Raw genomic sequence first — 20226 nt, forward strand, 5'->3', positions numbered from 1 at the left:
TTGGGCCACTGAGGGTGAGGAGGGAGGGGGAGCTTTTGGTTCCAGAAATCTGGCCTGGATCGTCCGAGCTGACAAACTTGAAGCAGTGGGGGTTGGGCTATGACAAGCAGGTGATGCCAATCCACTGATTGCACTGGTGACACACTAGTATTGTGGAAACTTTTGCCAGCATTTTGTGGAAGAGTTTGTAAGTATTACATGATTTTATGCCTTTATATTAATATATCTATTGTCATCATCACACAGCTGTGTAGAATGAAACGGGTGAAATATCATTCAACAAAGGTGCTCTTAAATGAGTCAAAATGGTCCAAAGATTGCACTTTGTTGGCCCATATTTGAAATAGGTCCCAAAAAAAAGGTTTGAACTGGCTTTTGACAGTTTATACCAGGCAGGGGGTAGTTTTGCTGAGGTGAAAAAGTTGAATTGATGGGGATTGTGATGTTGTGTTTTTTTGGAACCTTGTGCACCCATCATAAGAGCTCCCGAGCCATAGGTTCTCTACCCTTGCGTTAGGGTGAGCATTTTTTTTCTTCCTCCGGATGGCAGATTAGTGCCACGGTGTTGATATTCATGGCCACTCCTCATGTGGTTGTAATGGCGGTCCGGGCGGCGGTTCAAGAGAGCTCTTCTTCATAATGCATCAAACGCATGCACGCACAGGTTTGACTTTTGATATTTTTTCCCGGGCGCCACATGTAAAATGCATGGCCGCCTCGTGCAAGACGGCGACCGATCCGTCAGTCACCGGGGGGAGGAGATAGACGACCGTGGTGGAATGCCGTGAGCAAAGCGTGTCCATAGGACTGAGTGTAGTATTCGGATTGTTGTGATAGGTTGGAATAGTTATGGAAATATTTGGGATTATTGTGTTAGTGTTGTGTTTTTGGGTGAATTATTTATGGTTGATTATTAAATATTATTAAATATTATCGTCCTGAGAGAAATATGGAACTAAGATGGCGAGGTTTTGTTTATTTTTTTTATTTTTTTGGCAAAAATTAAATAAAGGTGTTGGGCTTTTAAAAAAAAATTAAAAAATATTTTAAAAAATTACAAATTTGGTAAAAATTAATGCGCTAGAAAATTTAGGATTAAATACGTTTTGGAATTTTGAAATCATGTAATGCAACTGAAATCATATTTTTTGAAATGAATGAAAAATATAAGTCGCAAAAACTTTTTTTAACAGAAAAATAAAACAAAAATTACAAATTTGTTAAATGTGAATGCGCTAGAAAATGTCGGACTGAATATACTTTGAAATTATTAAATTATGTAATGCAACTGAAAACATTCTTTTAGAATTCAATCAAAAATTAAAGTACCAAAACCTTTTTTTAACAGAAAAATAAACCAAAAAATTACAAATTTTCTACATGCGAATGCGCTATTAAATGTCGGATTAAATACATTTTGAAATTATGAAATCATATAATGCAACTGAAAACATATTTTTAGAATTCAATCAAAAATATAAGTACCAAAAACCATTTTTTTTTTACCAAAAAACACATTTTTCTAGTCTTATTTAATCTAGAATAACTGTGATCTTTCTTCCATCCTATTTTAATTTACTTACTACTTTTCCTCCTATAAATAATACAAATTGAATTCCCCATTCCTTATGAACATATTAATTTCAATATTTTCCGTCTTGGCATTTATCCTCTCTTGCCCTTTTCTTACATTTTTTTCTCTCTCTCTCTCATTCGACTTTTTGCGCCTAATTGAGAATTGCACAGTTAATTAATTGTCACGTAATTCCGTGTTTACACAGCACCCCGGCGCCGGCCTTTCCACGCTGTGACCAATTAAAGCCGGCAGCCATTGTGACGCGCTGTCGAGGTAAGAACATCTACTGGGTTAATTACAATGACCTTTGTTGTTGTTGTTGTTGTTTTTATTGTTTTTAATGACTTGATCTCAAGACTGTTGTCACAAGTTGTTTTCACAGTTGTATTTCTTCCATTTGTGTTTTTTTGTAATGTTAAATTTCAACCTACTAAAACACGGGTCAAAATTTGGCGACCAATCCCGGCATTTAGAAAATCATGACTCAAACATATTTTAAAAAATATTTTGCAAATACTCCATGAAATACCCAAAACTATAATTATAGTAATAGTAGTATAATATATACTAGTATAATAATTCAATGTTTACACTGGGTGTTAATACTTTTTTCATTTTAAAAATCACTGCATAATCCGGATTATAATGCGCGCTCCTTTTTAAAAGTTTGATTTTTTCTATATATTTTTTGCTTTTTTGGTGTTATGCTGACATATCCTTATTTAGGCACTTGTTCTTCTTTTTTATTATGTATTATATATTATATTACATAATTTTTACAGTTTTTAAGGACCACCCCTCCCTACCCACAAATCTTCCATTTACTTTTATAAATAGTATATACATGTATGTATATGTGTATGTAGTATATACATGTATGTATATGTGTATGTAGTATATACATGTATGTATATGTGTATGTAGTATATACATGTATGTATATGTGTATGTCGTATATACATGTATGTATGTGTATGTAGTATATACATGTATGTGTATGTAGTATATACATGTATGTGTATGTAGTATATACATGTATGTGTATGTATTATATGTGTATGTGGTATATACATGTATGTATATGTGTATGTAGTATATACATGTATGTGTATGTATTATATGTGTATGTATTATATGTGTATGTAGTATATACATGTATGTGTATGTAGTATATACATGTATGTGTATGTAGTATATACATCTATGTGTATGTAGTATATACATGTATGTGTATGTAGTATATACATGTATGTGTATGTAGTATATACATGTATGTATATGTGTATGTAGTATATACATATATGTATGTATATGTGTATGTAGTATATACATATATGTATGTATGTATGTATGTATGTATGTATGTATGTATGTATGTATGTATGTATGTATGTATGTATGTATGTATGTATGTATGTATGTATGTATGTATGTATGTATGTATGTATGTATGTATGTATGTATGTATGTATGTATGTATGTATGTATGTATGTATGTATGTATGTATGTATGTATGTATGTATGTATGTATGTATGTATGTATGTATGTATGTATGTATGTATGTATGTATGTATGTATGTATGTATGTATGTATGTATGTATGTATGTATGTATGTATGTATGTATGTATGTATGTATGTATGTATGTATGTATGTATGTATGTATGTATGTATGTATGTATGTATGTATGTATGTATGTATGTATGTATGTATGTATGTGTATTTTCCCCCTTGAAAATCCTTCATTTATACAGAATATTTTCACCTAAAATCCATTATCCGATATTTTTACCACTCCAAATATTTTGGAAATTTAGCGCTCTCAATTGTAGCCAATGAGAAAGAGGAGGCGGGGCCGACTAAAAATACACTCGCAAAAGTGTCCAATGAGGTTAAACTCGCCTATATCGCTAATTGAATGTTAATGTGAGCGGAAATCCCGGTTGTTTTTAATCCTCTTTGGCGGGAACGCTAACCCGGATTTAACATATTGTCGTTTGTTGTCGTTCCGTCTTCCCTCTACTCAGTCATTTGCACTGTGTCGCGGCGGCGGTACTTGACTTAAATGCACTTTAACACGTGTTTAAACGACATGGTGCGACGCCGTGGGCGTGTGCGCCCGGGGCCGGTTAATACGCGCTAACGCTAATCGTGCACTCCAGGCACTGATGTTAAAAAGCTACGCAACATTTGTTTGAATGAATGTTAATCTTTCATCACCCACACAAAACACTGAACATCACCGCTGGAATTAATTGTTTTTTTTTTTGTTTGTTTTGATTTATTTTAAACAGACTTTAATGTGGAGATGAGTTATTTTTGTCCGTGTTATGTTGGAGCCTTTAAATATATGAAATTATAGTTTGACTTTCATTTATTGATACTACAATAGAGAATTTTTTCTTTGAAAGTACAGCTTAAGTTTATTCCTAGTATGATAGATTGTACAGATATATATGCTGATATACATATAGATGTATATGTAAGTATTTATTTATGGATACATATATACATTTATGCATACATATATACTGTATGTATATACATGTATGTATGTATATATGTATGTAGTATATACATGTATGTATAATGTATGTATGTATGTATATGTGTATGTATCTATGTGTGTGTAGTATATATATGTAGGTATGTATACATGTATGTATGTGTATATAATATATACATGTAGGGATGTATATATGTATGTATGTGTATATAATATATACATGTATGTATGTATACATGTATGTATGTGTATATAATATATTCATGTATGTATGTGTATGTAATATATACATGTATGTATGTATATATGTATGTAGTATATACATGTATGTATGTATATGTGTATGTAGTATATACATGTATGTATGTATGTATGTATGTATGTATGTACAATGTATGTATGTATGTATGTGTATGTAGTATATACATGTATGTATGTATGTATGTATGTATAATGTATGTATATGTATATGTATCTATATGTGTATGTAGTATATACATGTAGGTATGTATACATGTATGTATCTATATGTATATGATATATACATGTAGGTATGTATACATGTATGCATCTATATGTATATGATATATACATGTATGTATGTGTATGTAATATATACATGTATGTATGTATGTATGTGTATGTAATATATACATGTATGTATGTATATATGTATGTAGTATATACATGTATGTACGTATGTGTATGTAGTATATACATGTATGTATGTATATGTAGTATATTCATGTATATATGTGTGTAGTATGTATATATATATGTATATATATGTGTATATATAGGTATATAGATATATACATATATATGTTTTTTTTCATGAACAAGGGCTAAAATGCAAAGAGTTCTCCGCCTATTCAAATGACATTTGAAGCGCGGCTGTCGTCCTTCAATGCTAATGGCAATTTCCCCCGGGCGCCCGCCAGTCACGGCCCGGTCGCCACCCCCCTTGGCGAATCGCCCCGGGGCGCAATACGTCTTGGCGCCGTCAGCCGTCGACCTTCCGCCGATTTCCCAGTTTGCGGTAGTCGAACAGAAAAGGCCAATGGTCCTGACGCTAAACGGGCGCTGATCACCAAGGGGGGTGGGACATGGTTTTTACTTTGACACGCCACAGTCGACTGGCCTGAACGCAACACGAGTCCCGTTACATCGACAACGAATTACGAGGATGCAAAACTACGACTTAAATTTAATCATTATTTAGCATCGGCCCGCTAGCCGCCCAAGTCGACTGCATAACATATCACGCTAGCTATTTGATGAAGTGCGGAAGGGTAAAGTGGCGCACAAATACACGTTAGCCTCTGACTTTTATTGGGACGCCACGTCACACGCAATAACGATGAGACCTTTATTACGCCGCATTAATCTCTGGCCTCCGCCGCGTTTACGGCCGAGGTCAAATATCGGCGCCGTGACCTTGGAGAAGCCGCCTTCATCCATCATTGTGTAGACAGGAAATTGTCACCGGGTACTCGCCGCTTCATCTACATACTCGCCAATCGGTGCAATAACCTCGGCAAAAAATTGACTGTTTTTGGTCGCGTTATCAGAAAATTTGTTATGCTTTGTTTTCCATTTTTACTTTAATTTGTGTTTTCTTGGTTTTTGATCAGATAAAAATTGAACTCCAGTGCGACTTATATATTGTTTTTTAACTGCATTTTGCGACTTTTACTCCAAAAAATACGGTATGTAAAATGTAGAACTTTTTGTCAGAAAACATTCTTGTTTTCTATTATTACTTTAATTTGTGTGTTCTTGGTTTTTGATCAGATTGAAATTACCCTCATTCTTATACTCCAGTGCGACTTATATATTGTTTTTTCACTAAATTTTGCGACATATACTCCAAAAAATACGGTATGTAAAATGTTGGACTTTTTAGTCAGAAAATATGCTTTTTTGCTGGTTTATATTTTTGCTTAGGATATTTTATTAGTTATAATTTCCTCTAAAAATAGTCTGGTTTTTGTGAGAAAACATGCTTTTTTGCTGGTTTATATTTTCGCTTAGGATATTTTCTAAATTACAATTTCCTCTAAAAAGTGTTTTTTGTCAGAAAACATGCTTTTTTGCTGGTTTATATTTTTGCTTAGGATATTTTTAAATTATAATTTCCTTAAAAAATATTGGAATCTTATTCAAAACTAAGAATTTTAACATAAAAAATGTTACTTTTTTTGTAAAAACACCTTATTTTTTATAGTTTTTTTATTCCCATCCCTGCTCACAATTATAATTTCCAAATCCCAATTAAAATAAAACCTAAAGCAGACACACGATTCCTCCCCTCGGCCTTAAAACAAAACGATTCCAAAGAAAATAAACATTGACCTTCAAAGTCTATAAAAAATGCCAATTTGCAGTTCAAGGACCCAACCAGAAACGGCGCCGGCGTGCTTTTTAATTCCAAGCGGCGGAATCAGCGGCAACACCTGTGTTTTACACGGCAGCCGCGATAAAAGAAACCCGTCCGAGACGCCCGTTCCCGCTTTGAGTAAACAGCAGCGCCCTTAAAAAAACGCGTCTTATCTCGCCGTCCGTACCGTCCTCGCCTGGACGGGTTTACGACGCCGCCGAGCTGGAAAAAAGACTTTGGGAAGATAACTCCACGTCCCGGCGGCTTCGGAACGTTAGCCGATACAGTTTTGCGCCTTCTTTTTCCTTCGGCGTTGTTTTTTTTTATAATCTAAGCTCAGGATTCGTGCCGCGACTTTTCCCGCGTTGGCCCAGCGGAGAATTAAATGGCTGACAGATGCGCGGGAGGGCGGCGTGCGATGGTTCCCGCGGCGACTCCCGCTCGGCCGCCGGTCCCCCGACGGGTTTTGCGCGCCGCCGGGCCCGACTAAACGAATGATGAAAGCTAGCCAGATGGGAAAGGAACAACAGCTTTAGGAAAATGAGAAGGAGGGGAAAAGGAATGTCAGGCAAAGTCAAAGAGAGGGCGCCATTTCATCCGCCGTTGAGTTCAATTCCGCGTTAGTCATTAGGAAACTCCTCAGATCATAGACACGGTGCATTTACATTGGCAAGTTCGGTCCAGTTCGTTACATGTCTTGGTTTTGTTAGTGCTTGTGTGTCTTGGATTTGTAGGTTTTTACGTGTCTTTGATTTGTAGGTTTTTACGTGTCTTTGATTTGTAGGTCTTTTTGTGTCTTTGATTTGTGGGTATTTGTGTGTCTTTGATTTGTAGGTCTTTGTGTGTCTTTGATTTGTAGGTATTTGTCTGTCTTTGATTTGTGGGTATTTGTGTATCTTTGATTTGTAGGTCTTTGTGTGTCTTTGATTTGTAGGTCTTTGTGTGTATTTGATTTGTAGGTCTTTGTGTGTCTTTGATTTGGAGGTCTTTGTGTGTCTTTGGTTTGTAGGTATTTGTGTGTCTTTGATTTTTAGGTAGTTGTGTGTCTTTGATTTGTAGGTATTTGTATGTCTTTGATTTGTAGGTATTTGTATGTCTTTGATTTGTAGGTCTTTACATGTCTTTGATTTGTAGGTCTTAACGTGTCTTTGATTTGTAGGTCTTAACATGTCTTTGATTTTTAGGTTCTTGTGTGTCTTTGATTTGTAAGTCCTTGTTGTTTTGGATTTGTTAGTCCTTAAGTTTCTTTGATTTGTAATTACATGTCTTCAATTTCTAAGCCCTTGCATGTCTTGGACTTGTAAGTCCTTATGTGTCATTGATTTGTAAGTCCTTATGTCTCATTGATTTATACATTCTTACATGTCTTCGATTTGTAAATCCTTACATTTCTTGGATCTGTATGTCCTTGCGTGTCTTTGATTTGTAAGTCCTTGTGTGTCTTTGATTTGTAAGTCCTTGTGTGTCTTTGATTTGTAGTGTGCGTGGGAGAAACAAGTGCCACGGAAACCCCTGTGAAATGTTTGCATCCCCCTGAGCACCAGTTTGACTAGGTCCTCCTTTTCCCATCCACTCCCAGCATGCTTTGCGAGCTGGGCCGCTAACTTTGATAGACTGGGGTACGAGTGGGGCGGGGTGTCGACTCACGGAGCATCTGCTCGACCGTACTAGAGGAGATAAATACGCAACAGGCGCCATGCATCTTCATTAAAGTCGGCTCTCAACACCTCGCGCTAAAACCTGCCAAAGTGTCCAGATGCCTCGTTGAAGCCAGGGGAGGGGGGAGGAGCCTAAATCCGAGCGCGAGCCGGACACGGTCCGGCGGCTCCATTTGGAAACGCCTAAATTCAGACATCCATCACGGTTAAACAATCTCGCGTACCGTGCCAGTTTTGAAAAAGGAGTCACCAAATGATTGGAAATCACGGGAGGAGTTTGACGTTGGCGTTTCGCCGCAAGATGGAGGAACGCAGCAATGGCTCGCCAATTTGATGATATTTGCTCAGCTTTCAAATAAATAAAGTAGCATTTGAAGTGGGACGTTAGGCGTTCGTCCAAAATTCAACTTGGGGAAATCGGATATATATATATATATATATTATATATCAAAATATCCAACATTTCTGGCTCCCAAAAATTAATTTTTTTATCCCAACAAGATTTGACTCCACCCTAAAAAAACCTCCCAAATATTTGACCCCACCCCCAAAAGTTATCCAACATATTTGACCCCACCCCAAAATATCATCCAACATATTTAACTCCACCCCCCAAAATTATCCAACATATTTAACCCCACCCCCAAAAAATTATCCAACACATTTGACCCCCCCAAAACTTATCCAACATATATGACCCCACCCCCAAATATCATCCAAAATATTTGACCCCACCCCCCAAAAATTATCCTACATATTTAACCCCACCCCCAAAATATCACCCAACATTTTTGACCCTACCCCCAAATATCATCCAACATATTTGACCCCACCCCCCCCAAAATCATCCAACATATTTGACCCCCCCCCCCCCCCAAAATCATCCAACATATTTGACCCCACCCCCCCCAAAATCATCCAACATATTTGACCCCACCCTCAAAACTTATCCTACATATTAGACCCCACCCCCTCAACAATTATCCACCATACTTGACCCCACCCACCAAAATCCAACATTTTTGACCCCTAAAAACCCACATTTTTTGACCTATAAAAAAACAACCTCCCAAATATTTTAAAATTGAAGCTTCACCATTTTCAGACATGAAACGACCCTCTAATGATGATTCATATCTGCCTAGCAAACTTTCCTCCATCTCAACTCATCAATAATGCATGCTGGGAACTATTTGGCAAATCAATAACCCGCATGTAAATCTTCTCTGGATCTGATTAAAACCCGGCAAAAAGTCTACTCGTGGGAAGAGCTCGGGTCAAGTCGGAGTCAGAGGGGGACACCCTTGACGGAGGCGCCTTTACGCGCCGCTTAACGACCCACGCGTGGCGATTTACGAGCGCCGCCTGCGACAAACGACTTCATAACGCCGCCCGATGCATCCATTATTTTCGGCGCCGGGTAACGAGTCCGCCGTACGCTTTATCGGTATCTTCCTCCGCGTCGCCATGACAACAACAAGTACCGGATCGATACGCAATTTAAAAAAACGTCCTCGAATGGAGGGACCGGCGGCCAATGGCGTTTGTGGCGATGGCCAAATGTTCGACTCCAAGAAAAGCTCGATACAGCGAAAATAAAAACGCCACGAAAATCAATAAGGGTCTTAAAAAGATTTGAATTCAACATTAATTTGATTCTTTGTTTGTTTTTTTAAAGCTGGCTTTGCACTTTTTGAAGACGGATCATTGTGGGGAGAGCCAAGATGGCCGCCCTGGCGTCTTCATCCGTCAACGGAAAAGGTGAGAATGAATCGTATAAAGGCCTCGCAAAGGTTACGTCCGCCTTTACCCATCAGGAAGAAGAAGGCTGGATTTAATATCCCAAGATTAACGCAAGATTAAAGATTTGACGCCCGGGTAACCACCAGGTAGGAAATTGTTTTAGTTTTTAGTGATTTTTAGGACAAATACACACAGCACTTGCCATTTAGTTTTTTGATTGACCTCAAACCCAAAACAAATATTCTACAATCCAGTTCGTTGTCGACTTTGACCTCCGGGAATTGCGTCTGATTTCCGTCCGGCGTCTGAATCGGAACGCATCTCATTCCCCGGAGGTCCCGATCGGTATCCCCCCCTGCCGCGGGTTTTTTTTTTGCGGTGTCCCGCCCCCGTTTTGCGCCAATTTGTGCCGGGCGGCCCTTTTTGACCTGCGTCTTATCGGACTGGCGCAGGCGTCAAGGACGGCGGCGTCCGTTCTTTATTGACTTGTAAATACTGCAAATGGAAGGACGGCGTCCTCGCCGAGCGTTTCCAATTACGGTGAAGTAATAGGACGGCGCCGTCAGGCGGACGGCGTTGTACCGCCGCCGGCGTCTTTTATTGTGGCGCTCTTGGGGGAAAAAAGAAGTACAAATGGCGCCTTTTAACACTTTGACTGGCGACATTTTTCAGCTCGTCTGCCATTTTTACAAGGACAATCAGACTCTCAATGCATTTTCCGTCCCTTAAAGCTCTTTTTATGGAGTTTTTATTAAATAATAGTCACAAAGAACGCCCCTCACATTCCACCCTGTTGGCCAGCTGTCTTTATTTTATTCATCAATATATTTTAATTGATGAACTAAAAGGGGAAAACAGAAAAATATATAATTTAGATTAGATAACTTTATTCATCCCGTATTCGGGAAATTTCATATATAGATATAAATATAGATATAGAGATGGAAATAGAAAGATATATATATATATATGTACATACATATGTATATATGTATACATATATATACATACACATACATATATATACATATACATACATATATATACATATGCATATATACATACATATATATACACATATATACATACATATACATACATATATACATATATATATACATACATATGCATACATATACAAACATATACATACATATAGATGCATATACATACATATACATACATATAAATACATATACATATAGATACATATACATATAGATACATATACATACATATAGATACATATACATACATATAGATACATATACATATACATACATATACATACATATACATACATATACATACATATACATACATATACATACATATACATACATATACATACATATACATACATATACATACATATACATACATATACATACATATACATACACATACATACACATACATATACATACATATACATACATATACATACATATACATACATATACATACATATACATACATATACATACATATACATACATATACATACATATACATACATATACATGCATATACATGCATATACATGCATATACATACATATACATACATATACATGCATATACATACATATACATACATATACATACATATACATACATATACATACATATAGATACATATACATACATATACATACATATACATGCATATACATGCATATACATGCATATACATGCATATACATGCATATACATGCATATACATGCATATACATACATATACATTCATATACCCACTTACTTCTTTATTATTGGTCTTTTCCCCTGTTTTTAGTTTTAAAAATCCTCTGCAAAATCCCCTTACCTACTATTTCTTCTCCCACCTTGACAGTTTGCGACCGTCTCCAGCTCTAACCACACCCCCAAAGAATCTCACACCTGGCGTCGCCGGAGTGACCACCCCAAACATGGGCTGCTGCGGGAGCGCCAAAGTATTCCCCTCTCCAAAAGATCCAAACAACTCCAAAGACGAGAAAAAGAAGAGTTACATGACCGTGATGCGTTCGCTGGCGGCCTTTGCCAAAGAACCAGAGAAGAAGAACAAGATCTCTACAAAAAACGAAACCCAAACGCTGCCGGAAGAAAACCGAGAAATGTACAAGGATTGGTTTGACGCCCGGGTAACTACCAGGTAGGAAAATTGTTTCATTTTTGTTTTTATTGATTTTTTTTAGGACAAATACACACAGAACTTGCCGTTATATTTTTTATTAACCTCAAACCCAAAACAAAATATTCTACAATCCAGTTCGTTTATACCTAGAAGCAAAGAGAAATTAAAAAATCTTTTTTAATCTATTTAAATTCCCCATATTCCCATCTACTATTTCTCCCAAATCCCCTCTACAAAACCTCCACAGACACCAAAACCCCTCCTGGCACTCCCCCATCCAATAACCCCTTACCTTTTCCACCCTCATTTTCCATCCATCAGCACCTAAATAGCTTCCAAGTATACTTCCTTCCTTCCATGCCAATGTTTCCCAAATGATCAAATCACAACTTAATGTGCATCTCTCCTCTTCGCTTTTATGATAATCTTCTCAAAACATAAAGCCAGCCACTTGTACAGCAAAATCAGAGACCATTAAATCTTCCAAACTCCCAAGCCAAGATATTTTTCATCTAGGCTCTAATTATCTGAACCGATCTCTCTTTAAACTCTTTAAACTCTCCATTGTTTGCCAGGGCGACCTATCATCCCCCAAATCCGATTCTTATCACCTTGCTGTCCTCCATCTTCCATGGACATGTCTTCTCTGGACATGTCCAAACTGTCCTCCTCTCCAAAACCTTGGCAGTCCCCTTGGTGGTCAAGAAGCGTCCCCCATCACATACCGTTCTAAGCCTTCCTTCAACCTGTTTCTTCATTTTTTGCATTCTCCATTCCCCTTCACCACCAACACCAGGTTTTTGAAGTCCCCCGGCTTCTCTACCACCACTCCTCGTGCCTCCCCCCTTCCCCCGGGAGCTTCTCATTCCCACACATGTATTCTGTTTGACTCCCGCTTACCTTTATTCTTCTCTAAATCACAAGTTCTCCTCTACCTGCTCCCTGGTTTCACCGCATAATCATCAGCAAACATTATATTCCAACTATCTTCCCATCCCACCTTATCTGTCAGTCTTACCCATGACCATCCCAATTTCAACAACAACTTCTTTGTCACCCCCAGTGGACATTTTGCTGCTGTCATACATGTCCAGAACTCTTCTGACATCCTTGTCCACCACTACTCCATTCTTCATCATACAGTACTCACCATAGCCTTTCTAAGTAGCACCCTGTCTTTAGCTTTCTCAAAATCACCAGACAAACAAATACTGTATTTTCTCGCATATAAGCCGCCTCTGTATATAAGCCATACCCTTAAAATGGGCTTAAAAAAGTTGAATTTGACAATTTCTCTCGTATAAGACGCCTCCTGATTCACAATTTTCGTCTATATATTTATGGTTTTAATAGGTAGTACAAATGTGTTCCGTTGAAGGAAAAATCTTAAGAAAAATTAACAGTATGTGGTATTTCTGAGATACTGTATAACTTGAACATTCCAAAAATAGACAAATTAAAAAAGTAAGTCATGTGAGCAGTACAAACGGGTAGTGTTTCTGTAGTGGTCTGGTTTGTCATCGCTAGGTAAGATTTGCGGCGCCCTGAGCGAGCAATAGCAGGCACAAGTGAGTTTTTAAATCACATTTTATGCAAGATATATTTTAGTTTTCATTCATAGACCTCAAAATAATTTGTTAAGCCTTTTATCCATTCTCTATTTTGTAAATAAATGACCGTATAGGCCACACAGTCTTGCCCTAAATACATTTCGTGCATGTTAAGTTAATCTGTGCGCATATAAGCCATACTTGATTCAGTAATTATTTTTTAGCGACAATTATGGCGTCTATTCGGGAAAACATGGTACTTATAAGCAATCAGGGTTAGGACAAACTAGAGCATACGTAAGGGAAGTCATTTCCATCCTACTCGTTTGAACTTGCGAGCGTACATTTTTCCGACAGCGAACCCAGGTGCGCCGACATACCCGCTCACCCTTATTCCCGTTCCGCCTCGTCAGATACGCCGTCAAGGCGCTGATCGGTCGCGGCAGCTTCAGCCGGGTGGTGCGCGCCGAGCACCGGGCCAGCCGCCGGCCTTTCGCCATCAAGGTGACGGAAGTAGACGCCCCTCAAGCCCGGGAAGTGTGCGCAGCAGAGATGGCGGCGCTAAGAAGAGTCAACCACCCCAACGTAGTACGCCTAGTGGAGGTCTTCCACTGTCCTAGGAGGATTTACGTAGTTCTGGAGCTGGCTACGGGTGGAGAACTTCTAGAACGGGTGGTCAGCAGAGGGCGCTACACGGAACGGGACGCCGCTGGGGCCCTGCGAATGCTACTAGCCGGGGTGGGGTACCTACACTCGTTGGGGATTACCCATAGAGATTTAAAACCGGAGAATCTTCTGTACTACCACCCTGGAGCGGATTCGCGCCTGCTGGTGACCGATTTTGGTCTGGCGACCTTCGCGGTTGTGGAGACGCCGGGTAGAAGTCGGAGTAAGTATGTAAACTTGATGGGAGGGACTTGACTAAGAGTAAGGACGCCTTGGTGCTAATTTTTTGTTGTAATTCATCACACAGGTGTCCAAAGTGGAGACGTTACTGGAACTATAAGCGCTTGTTCTTCGCAGACCATATGTGGAACTCCGGAGTACATGGCCCCTGAAGTAGTCCTGAGGAAACCCTATACATGTGCTGTGGATATGTGGGCCATAGGGGTGATTGCCTACATCCTGCTGAGTGGATCCATGCCCTTCCAGGACGATTCCAGGTCCCGGCTCTTTGGGTCTATAGTCAGGGGGAAGTACAGTTTTCGTGCAAAAGTAAGTACAAAAAAATTTAATCTAAGACTTACGATGCTATTTTCTTTCTATACTTTGCGCCAAGAATCGATAGTTGTCTTAAGAAAGATTCCTAGCTAATCTGTATACCCTAAGTGACTAAAAAATAACAGAAAACTACAAAATTAAAGCACTAGCTGCCCTGTCATTGACGTCCAAACCTAAAAAAAGATATTCTGGTCCTGACCAAAGCAAGCAAAAATCTGGACTATTATGAAATATTTTTAAGCCACACTTGCTCAGAGTCCCTAAAAAACATTCCATGACTTTCCTTGGCTGCAGTTTTTCACACTTCTACCTCCATAGAAGTCCCTGAAGTGCGACCAATCCGTGACATTGCCACCTACTTCACATAGTCAGCCAAGGTGTCATGATAACCATCAGTGATGAAAACCAAGTCTATCAATTTTTGGTTGGGTTATTTGTCTTCTGGTGTCCATCTGTGTCCAATAAAAACTAGGAGAGCGTTCTGTACAGGTCTGAGAGGTCTGTACATTATATTATTTATTTTTTATGGTGCTTTAATCATACAAAATGGCTCCTATGACAAAAGTATTAATATACAAAGCAGCTCATAATCCGATTAGATAACTTTATTCATCCTGTATTCAGGAAATTTCACTCTCACAATAGCACAAGGCTGAGAATACAGACACAGAAGACATTTTAGACATAAATAAATAGGTAATAAATAAGTTAATAAGCAGGGAAAACAAACTCTAACGTAAACACCAAAGAAACTCTATCCATTATCTTCACAACAAATGAAGCTACCTCGAATAAGACCAGTGTTATCTCAAATTGTCCTTGTCTTACTCATGTTCTCATTGGCTACAAAGCAGTAAAGAACCAGGGGGGGTTTACCTTTGTCTCCATTTTCTTTAAAAAAGCAAATCAGTCACTTGTTTCCAACCTTTAAAACCAATTCCTGCCGACTTCCGATAGCCTATCTACCGTCTCCCCTACCGGTTCACCAGTAAACTCAAGGTGACTCCACTGACAGTCTTCCCGAAACCTCAACCTTACAACCCCCCATGTTCCCTCCCCCTGGTTCCAACCCCCCTCGTAGCATCGCTAACACGCGAGAACACATTTGTCCTCGCTCTCGGTCCTACGAGGTGGAAGCACCACTTGCCCGGAGGCGTACGCCGCAGTGTCACACTGATGTGTTTACCCAGCAGTGCGCGGGGGGGGGAGGGTGTCGAGCATCGGAGTCAAGCCTAGCGGTGAATTGCACAGACGCTAAATTGTTGCTATCCTGCAGAAGTTACCATGATGCTAATTTTTAGCACTTTATTAGCCTTTTTTTGCATTGTTCCTCTGTATTACCTAAACATGTTTAGTTCAACTGGGCGGATTCGTACCTGTCAGCTGGACTCTAAGATAAGGGGGTGCAAAAAAAGTGCTTTTCCGCAGCAGGGCGGGGGCGCTTTTAGCACCTTTTCGCTCGGAATGCGCCTGACAGATGTTAGCTAAATAATTTGCTCCCGAAAGATTCTCTCCGACTGCATTGTGCCGCACGTGGTGGTCCCGGTGACCCAAAAGAAACATCTGCAAGAAGATATTAATAAATAAAAGGAGGCAGGTGAGGACAGCCTGCCCCCTAGAGGCTTAAGAAGGAACAGGCGTCTGGCGGCAAGGTAAAGATTGTACATGACAGCACAATCTCTCTTACATCCGCGTATTGATGTTTACATTAGAGAACTTTAGCTGCGAGCCAATGAGCACAAGCGGATTTTTTTTTTGCTTTCTCGGTAGAATGCGGGAGATTAGGCTGGACGAAGGTGTTGGGTGGGTGCCAAAATTCGTTGTTAGTAGTCTATTATGTGTCCAATTTGGACATGTAAAATCGAATTATTGGATGTTGTCACATGCAATGACATTATTCTTTAAATCTACATAGTCACTTGGAACGCTACTTTAATGACAATATAAGCATTCAATTTGATGAATATTGCTATGAGGCTATTTTGAAAGAAATTATGTTTTTATCTTCAAAGTATGTGTATGTATGTGTATATATATGTATGTATATGTACATATGTATGTAGATATATGTAAGTGTATGTATATGTACATATGTATGTAGATATATGTAAGTGTATGTATCTGTACATATGTATGTATGTGTATGTATATGTACATATACAGGGTGTCTGAAAAAAATGTACTCACTTTCAGAATGACCAAAAAACCTTTAGTGAGTACATTTTATTCTAAAAGTGAGTGCATTTTTTGAGACACCCTGTATATGTATGTGTATATATATAAGTATATGTATGTGTATATATATCAGTATATGTATGTGTATATATATAAGTATATGTGTATATATATATATAAGTATATGTGTATATATATATATATAAGTATATGTATGTGTGTATATATAGAAGTATATGTATGTGTGTATATATATATATATATATATATATATATATATATATATATATATATATATATATATATATATATATATATATATATATATATATATATATATATATATATATATATATATATATATATATATATATATATATATATATATATATATATATATATATATATATATATATATATATATATATATATATATACATACATACATACACATACATGTACAGGGTGTCTCGAAAAATGTACTATGTATGTATATGTATATATGTATGTATATATATATATATGTTTATATATGTGTGTATATGTCTTTCACAGTCAATGGTAGCCGATCAAATATTGACATTTTAAAAAAAAAGTAGAAAAAACAATCTATTCCCAGCAAACGGCGTCCCAGTAATTGAACTCTTTAATCTAATTGTTGCCATGCTGCTTGCTCAGGTCGAAATGAAGCACAATCGGGGGCGGAGCTCTTTATTCCCCGCTTTAAGACTCTGTATCGCTTAATGAAGCAGACCCTGAATGACCAGCACCCCCCACCGCCACCCCTACATCCTTTATCTGTACCGCTTCAACCACGTTGATGTATGGCTCCCTTTCTCGTGGCGCTCTCCTCACACAACAAAACCTTTGTTTATTTTAACGCAGGCGATAACCTCGCCAACCGCAGGTGGCCGGCCAAACCACAACGCCGCTCTTTGTCGCCTATCCGGAAACTTCCGACTTTCCTGCTTCGAACCAATAACATTCCTTCGCACCGAAAAAAAAAAAGACATCCGTCTCGTCCACAGAATTTTTGATCGATGCCGACTCGGAACGGCAAAGGTCGCCACTTTCCTCGGGCGGCAGCTGGGAAAAAAATGAATCGTGAATTATTTAACGGCGAATTAGAAGAAAAATCGTCTTTATTGCCAGGAATATGAATATTTATCGCATCTGTCTTTGTGTTTTTTCCACAGCCATGGCCTTCTGTATCCAAACCCGCCAAGGACTTTGTCTCTACTCTGCTAGAACTGGACCCGAACCGTCGTCCCGGCGCCGAGAGAACCTCACATCACCTATGGATAGTCTCCGCCTCCACTGACGGCTCCTCGGCGAAAAATCTGCATCGTTCTGTTTCCCGAAACCTGCGCCGAAGGACAAAGTCGGCATTAGACCGTCCACCGTCTGGACAACCTGGCAAAACATCGGATTTAGGTTAGAACTTTATTTCATCCCGTATTTGGGAGATTTATTGGTTGCAGTAGCAAAACAGACAAAAGACACAGAAGACATTGTAGACCTACCGTATTTTCACGACTATAAGGCGTACCGCATTATAAGGCGCACCCTCAATGGATGACATTTTTCCCCTATATAAGGCGCACTGTATTATAAGGCGCACTGTCTATTTTGGAGAAAATTTAAGACTTTTAAGTGTGCCTTATAGTGGTGAAAATACGGTAATTGCTATTGACTTCCAGGTATGATACACAGTCACCTCTAGAGCCAGCCATTGTTGATGTTTTGGATTTTTTGGTATAAAATCTTGCAGAGGGGGAGGAGCTATATGATGGAAGATTTTGTAAACTAATCCCGCCCAACAACTGATGAAAACAAAATGGACGGAGCGGGTTAGCTTTTCCTTTTGATGATGCTAATTCCATTTCTGGGGCTGTTATTATCTTCTGAAGAGCGCCCCCTGTTGTGTATCACACATTATTTTACATGTGTATTTATAATATACATATTTCTACAGAGATATAGATCCAAAATAGGCCAGTTTTTGAATTCCTAAAGATTGTAAAAATGTTTCCCTTCAAAATAAACAACCATTAGCCAAGCTTACGCTGCAGGCTTGCTGGCTCTTGCTAATATTTACTCTGTAAAGAGTAAAAAAAGAAAAAAACGAAGGCGCTTCTCTGCATGGCCAACATGTCCTCCAAACTCATTTAACCAACTGGCGTTGGATCAATACGCTTTAATGTAGGTTACAGTCCCGAACGGGCCTGGGAAAATTAAGGAAGCAAAGTAAACATGGGCTAGCTTCACTATCTTTATACATTCAGGACTTATGTTCACAGAAGACACAACTTCACTCCCATTGACGACAAATGAGGTTTAATCCATTTAATGTTGTGTTGCATTCTGTTTCTCTTGGGTGTTTTTTTTTCTATAGTTAGATTAGACAAACCTGTCTTGTCCTTCTAACATTTTCTCGGTCCTTCGAGCCAGATCACAACACGCCAGCCAATGAAAACAATCCCTCTTGTAAGGTAAGTTGTGGTAAGTTGTCTTCAAAACAAAACAACTATGTTTTTTTTCTGAGTACTTTTCCTATAGTTAGATTATACAAGTTAGGCCAGAAGTGGGTAAATTGGTCCCCAAGGTACAGGTTTTAAGATCTAACCAATCCAACACAGACTGTTCAACCAATAAGGTTTCTGCTGGAACAAGAAACACCTGACTACAATCCACGGATTACACTTTTAAGATATCAGATTAGTGGAAAGGTTTCCTGTTATAGATTGGAACGAAAACCTGCACCCGCTGTGGACCTTTCTGGGATAGTTTGCCCAAAGCCAGCCAGTGAAAACTCCCTCCTGTTGTGAGTAGCCATAATTAAAATTTAAGACTTTTAAGTGCGCCTTATAGTCGTGAAAATACGGTATCTATTATTAGTAATTATTCTATCAATTCTTCAGATTAGACAAGTTAGGCATAATTCAACCTGTTTTCTCTTCTAACATTTTCTTGGTCTTTCAAGCCAGATCGCAACACATTTGTCAGTAAAAACATTCCCTCCTGTTGTGAGTAGCCATAGTGAGTCCTCTACAAAACAAAATGACCTTGTTTCTGAGTGTTTCTCTATAGTTAGGTTAGACCAGTTAGGCTAAAAATCAACCTGTTTTCTCTTCAAACATTTTGTTAGTCCTTCCAGCTGGTTCGCAATACATCTAGACGACGCTAGCTAGCAAAAACAATCACTCTTAAAGTGACTTTTCTTCACGGCAGGTCAAACTAATCAAAGGTGACTCTTCTGGCTTGTCGGTGTCTAAAAGATT

General features: G+C 38.4%; 1 protein-coding gene across 1 annotated transcript; it reads left to right on the forward strand.

Moving 5' to 3' along the window:
* Positions 1-1695: 1695 nt before the first annotated feature.
* On the forward strand, positions 1696-19009 carry LOC144209548 (serine/threonine-protein kinase H1 homolog). Its single transcript, XM_077735932.1, has 7 exons — positions 1696-1849; positions 9802-9884; positions 9941-10012; positions 11718-12017; positions 13963-14438; positions 14523-14764; positions 18142-19009. Exons 4-7 carry the CDS (start codon positions 11794-11796, stop codon positions 18382-18384), a joined length of 1185 nt encoding a protein of 394 aa, XP_077592058.1. The 5' UTR covers positions 1696-1849; positions 9802-9884; positions 9941-10012; positions 11718-11793; the 3' UTR covers positions 18385-19009.
* Positions 19010-20226: the final 1217 nt, after the last annotated feature.

Source organism: Stigmatopora nigra, chromosome 16 (assembly GCF_051989575.1).
Source record: "Stigmatopora nigra isolate UIUO_SnigA chromosome 16, RoL_Snig_1.1, whole genome shotgun sequence".
Taxonomy (NCBI): Eukaryota; Metazoa; Chordata; class Actinopteri; order Syngnathiformes; family Syngnathidae; genus Stigmatopora; species Stigmatopora nigra.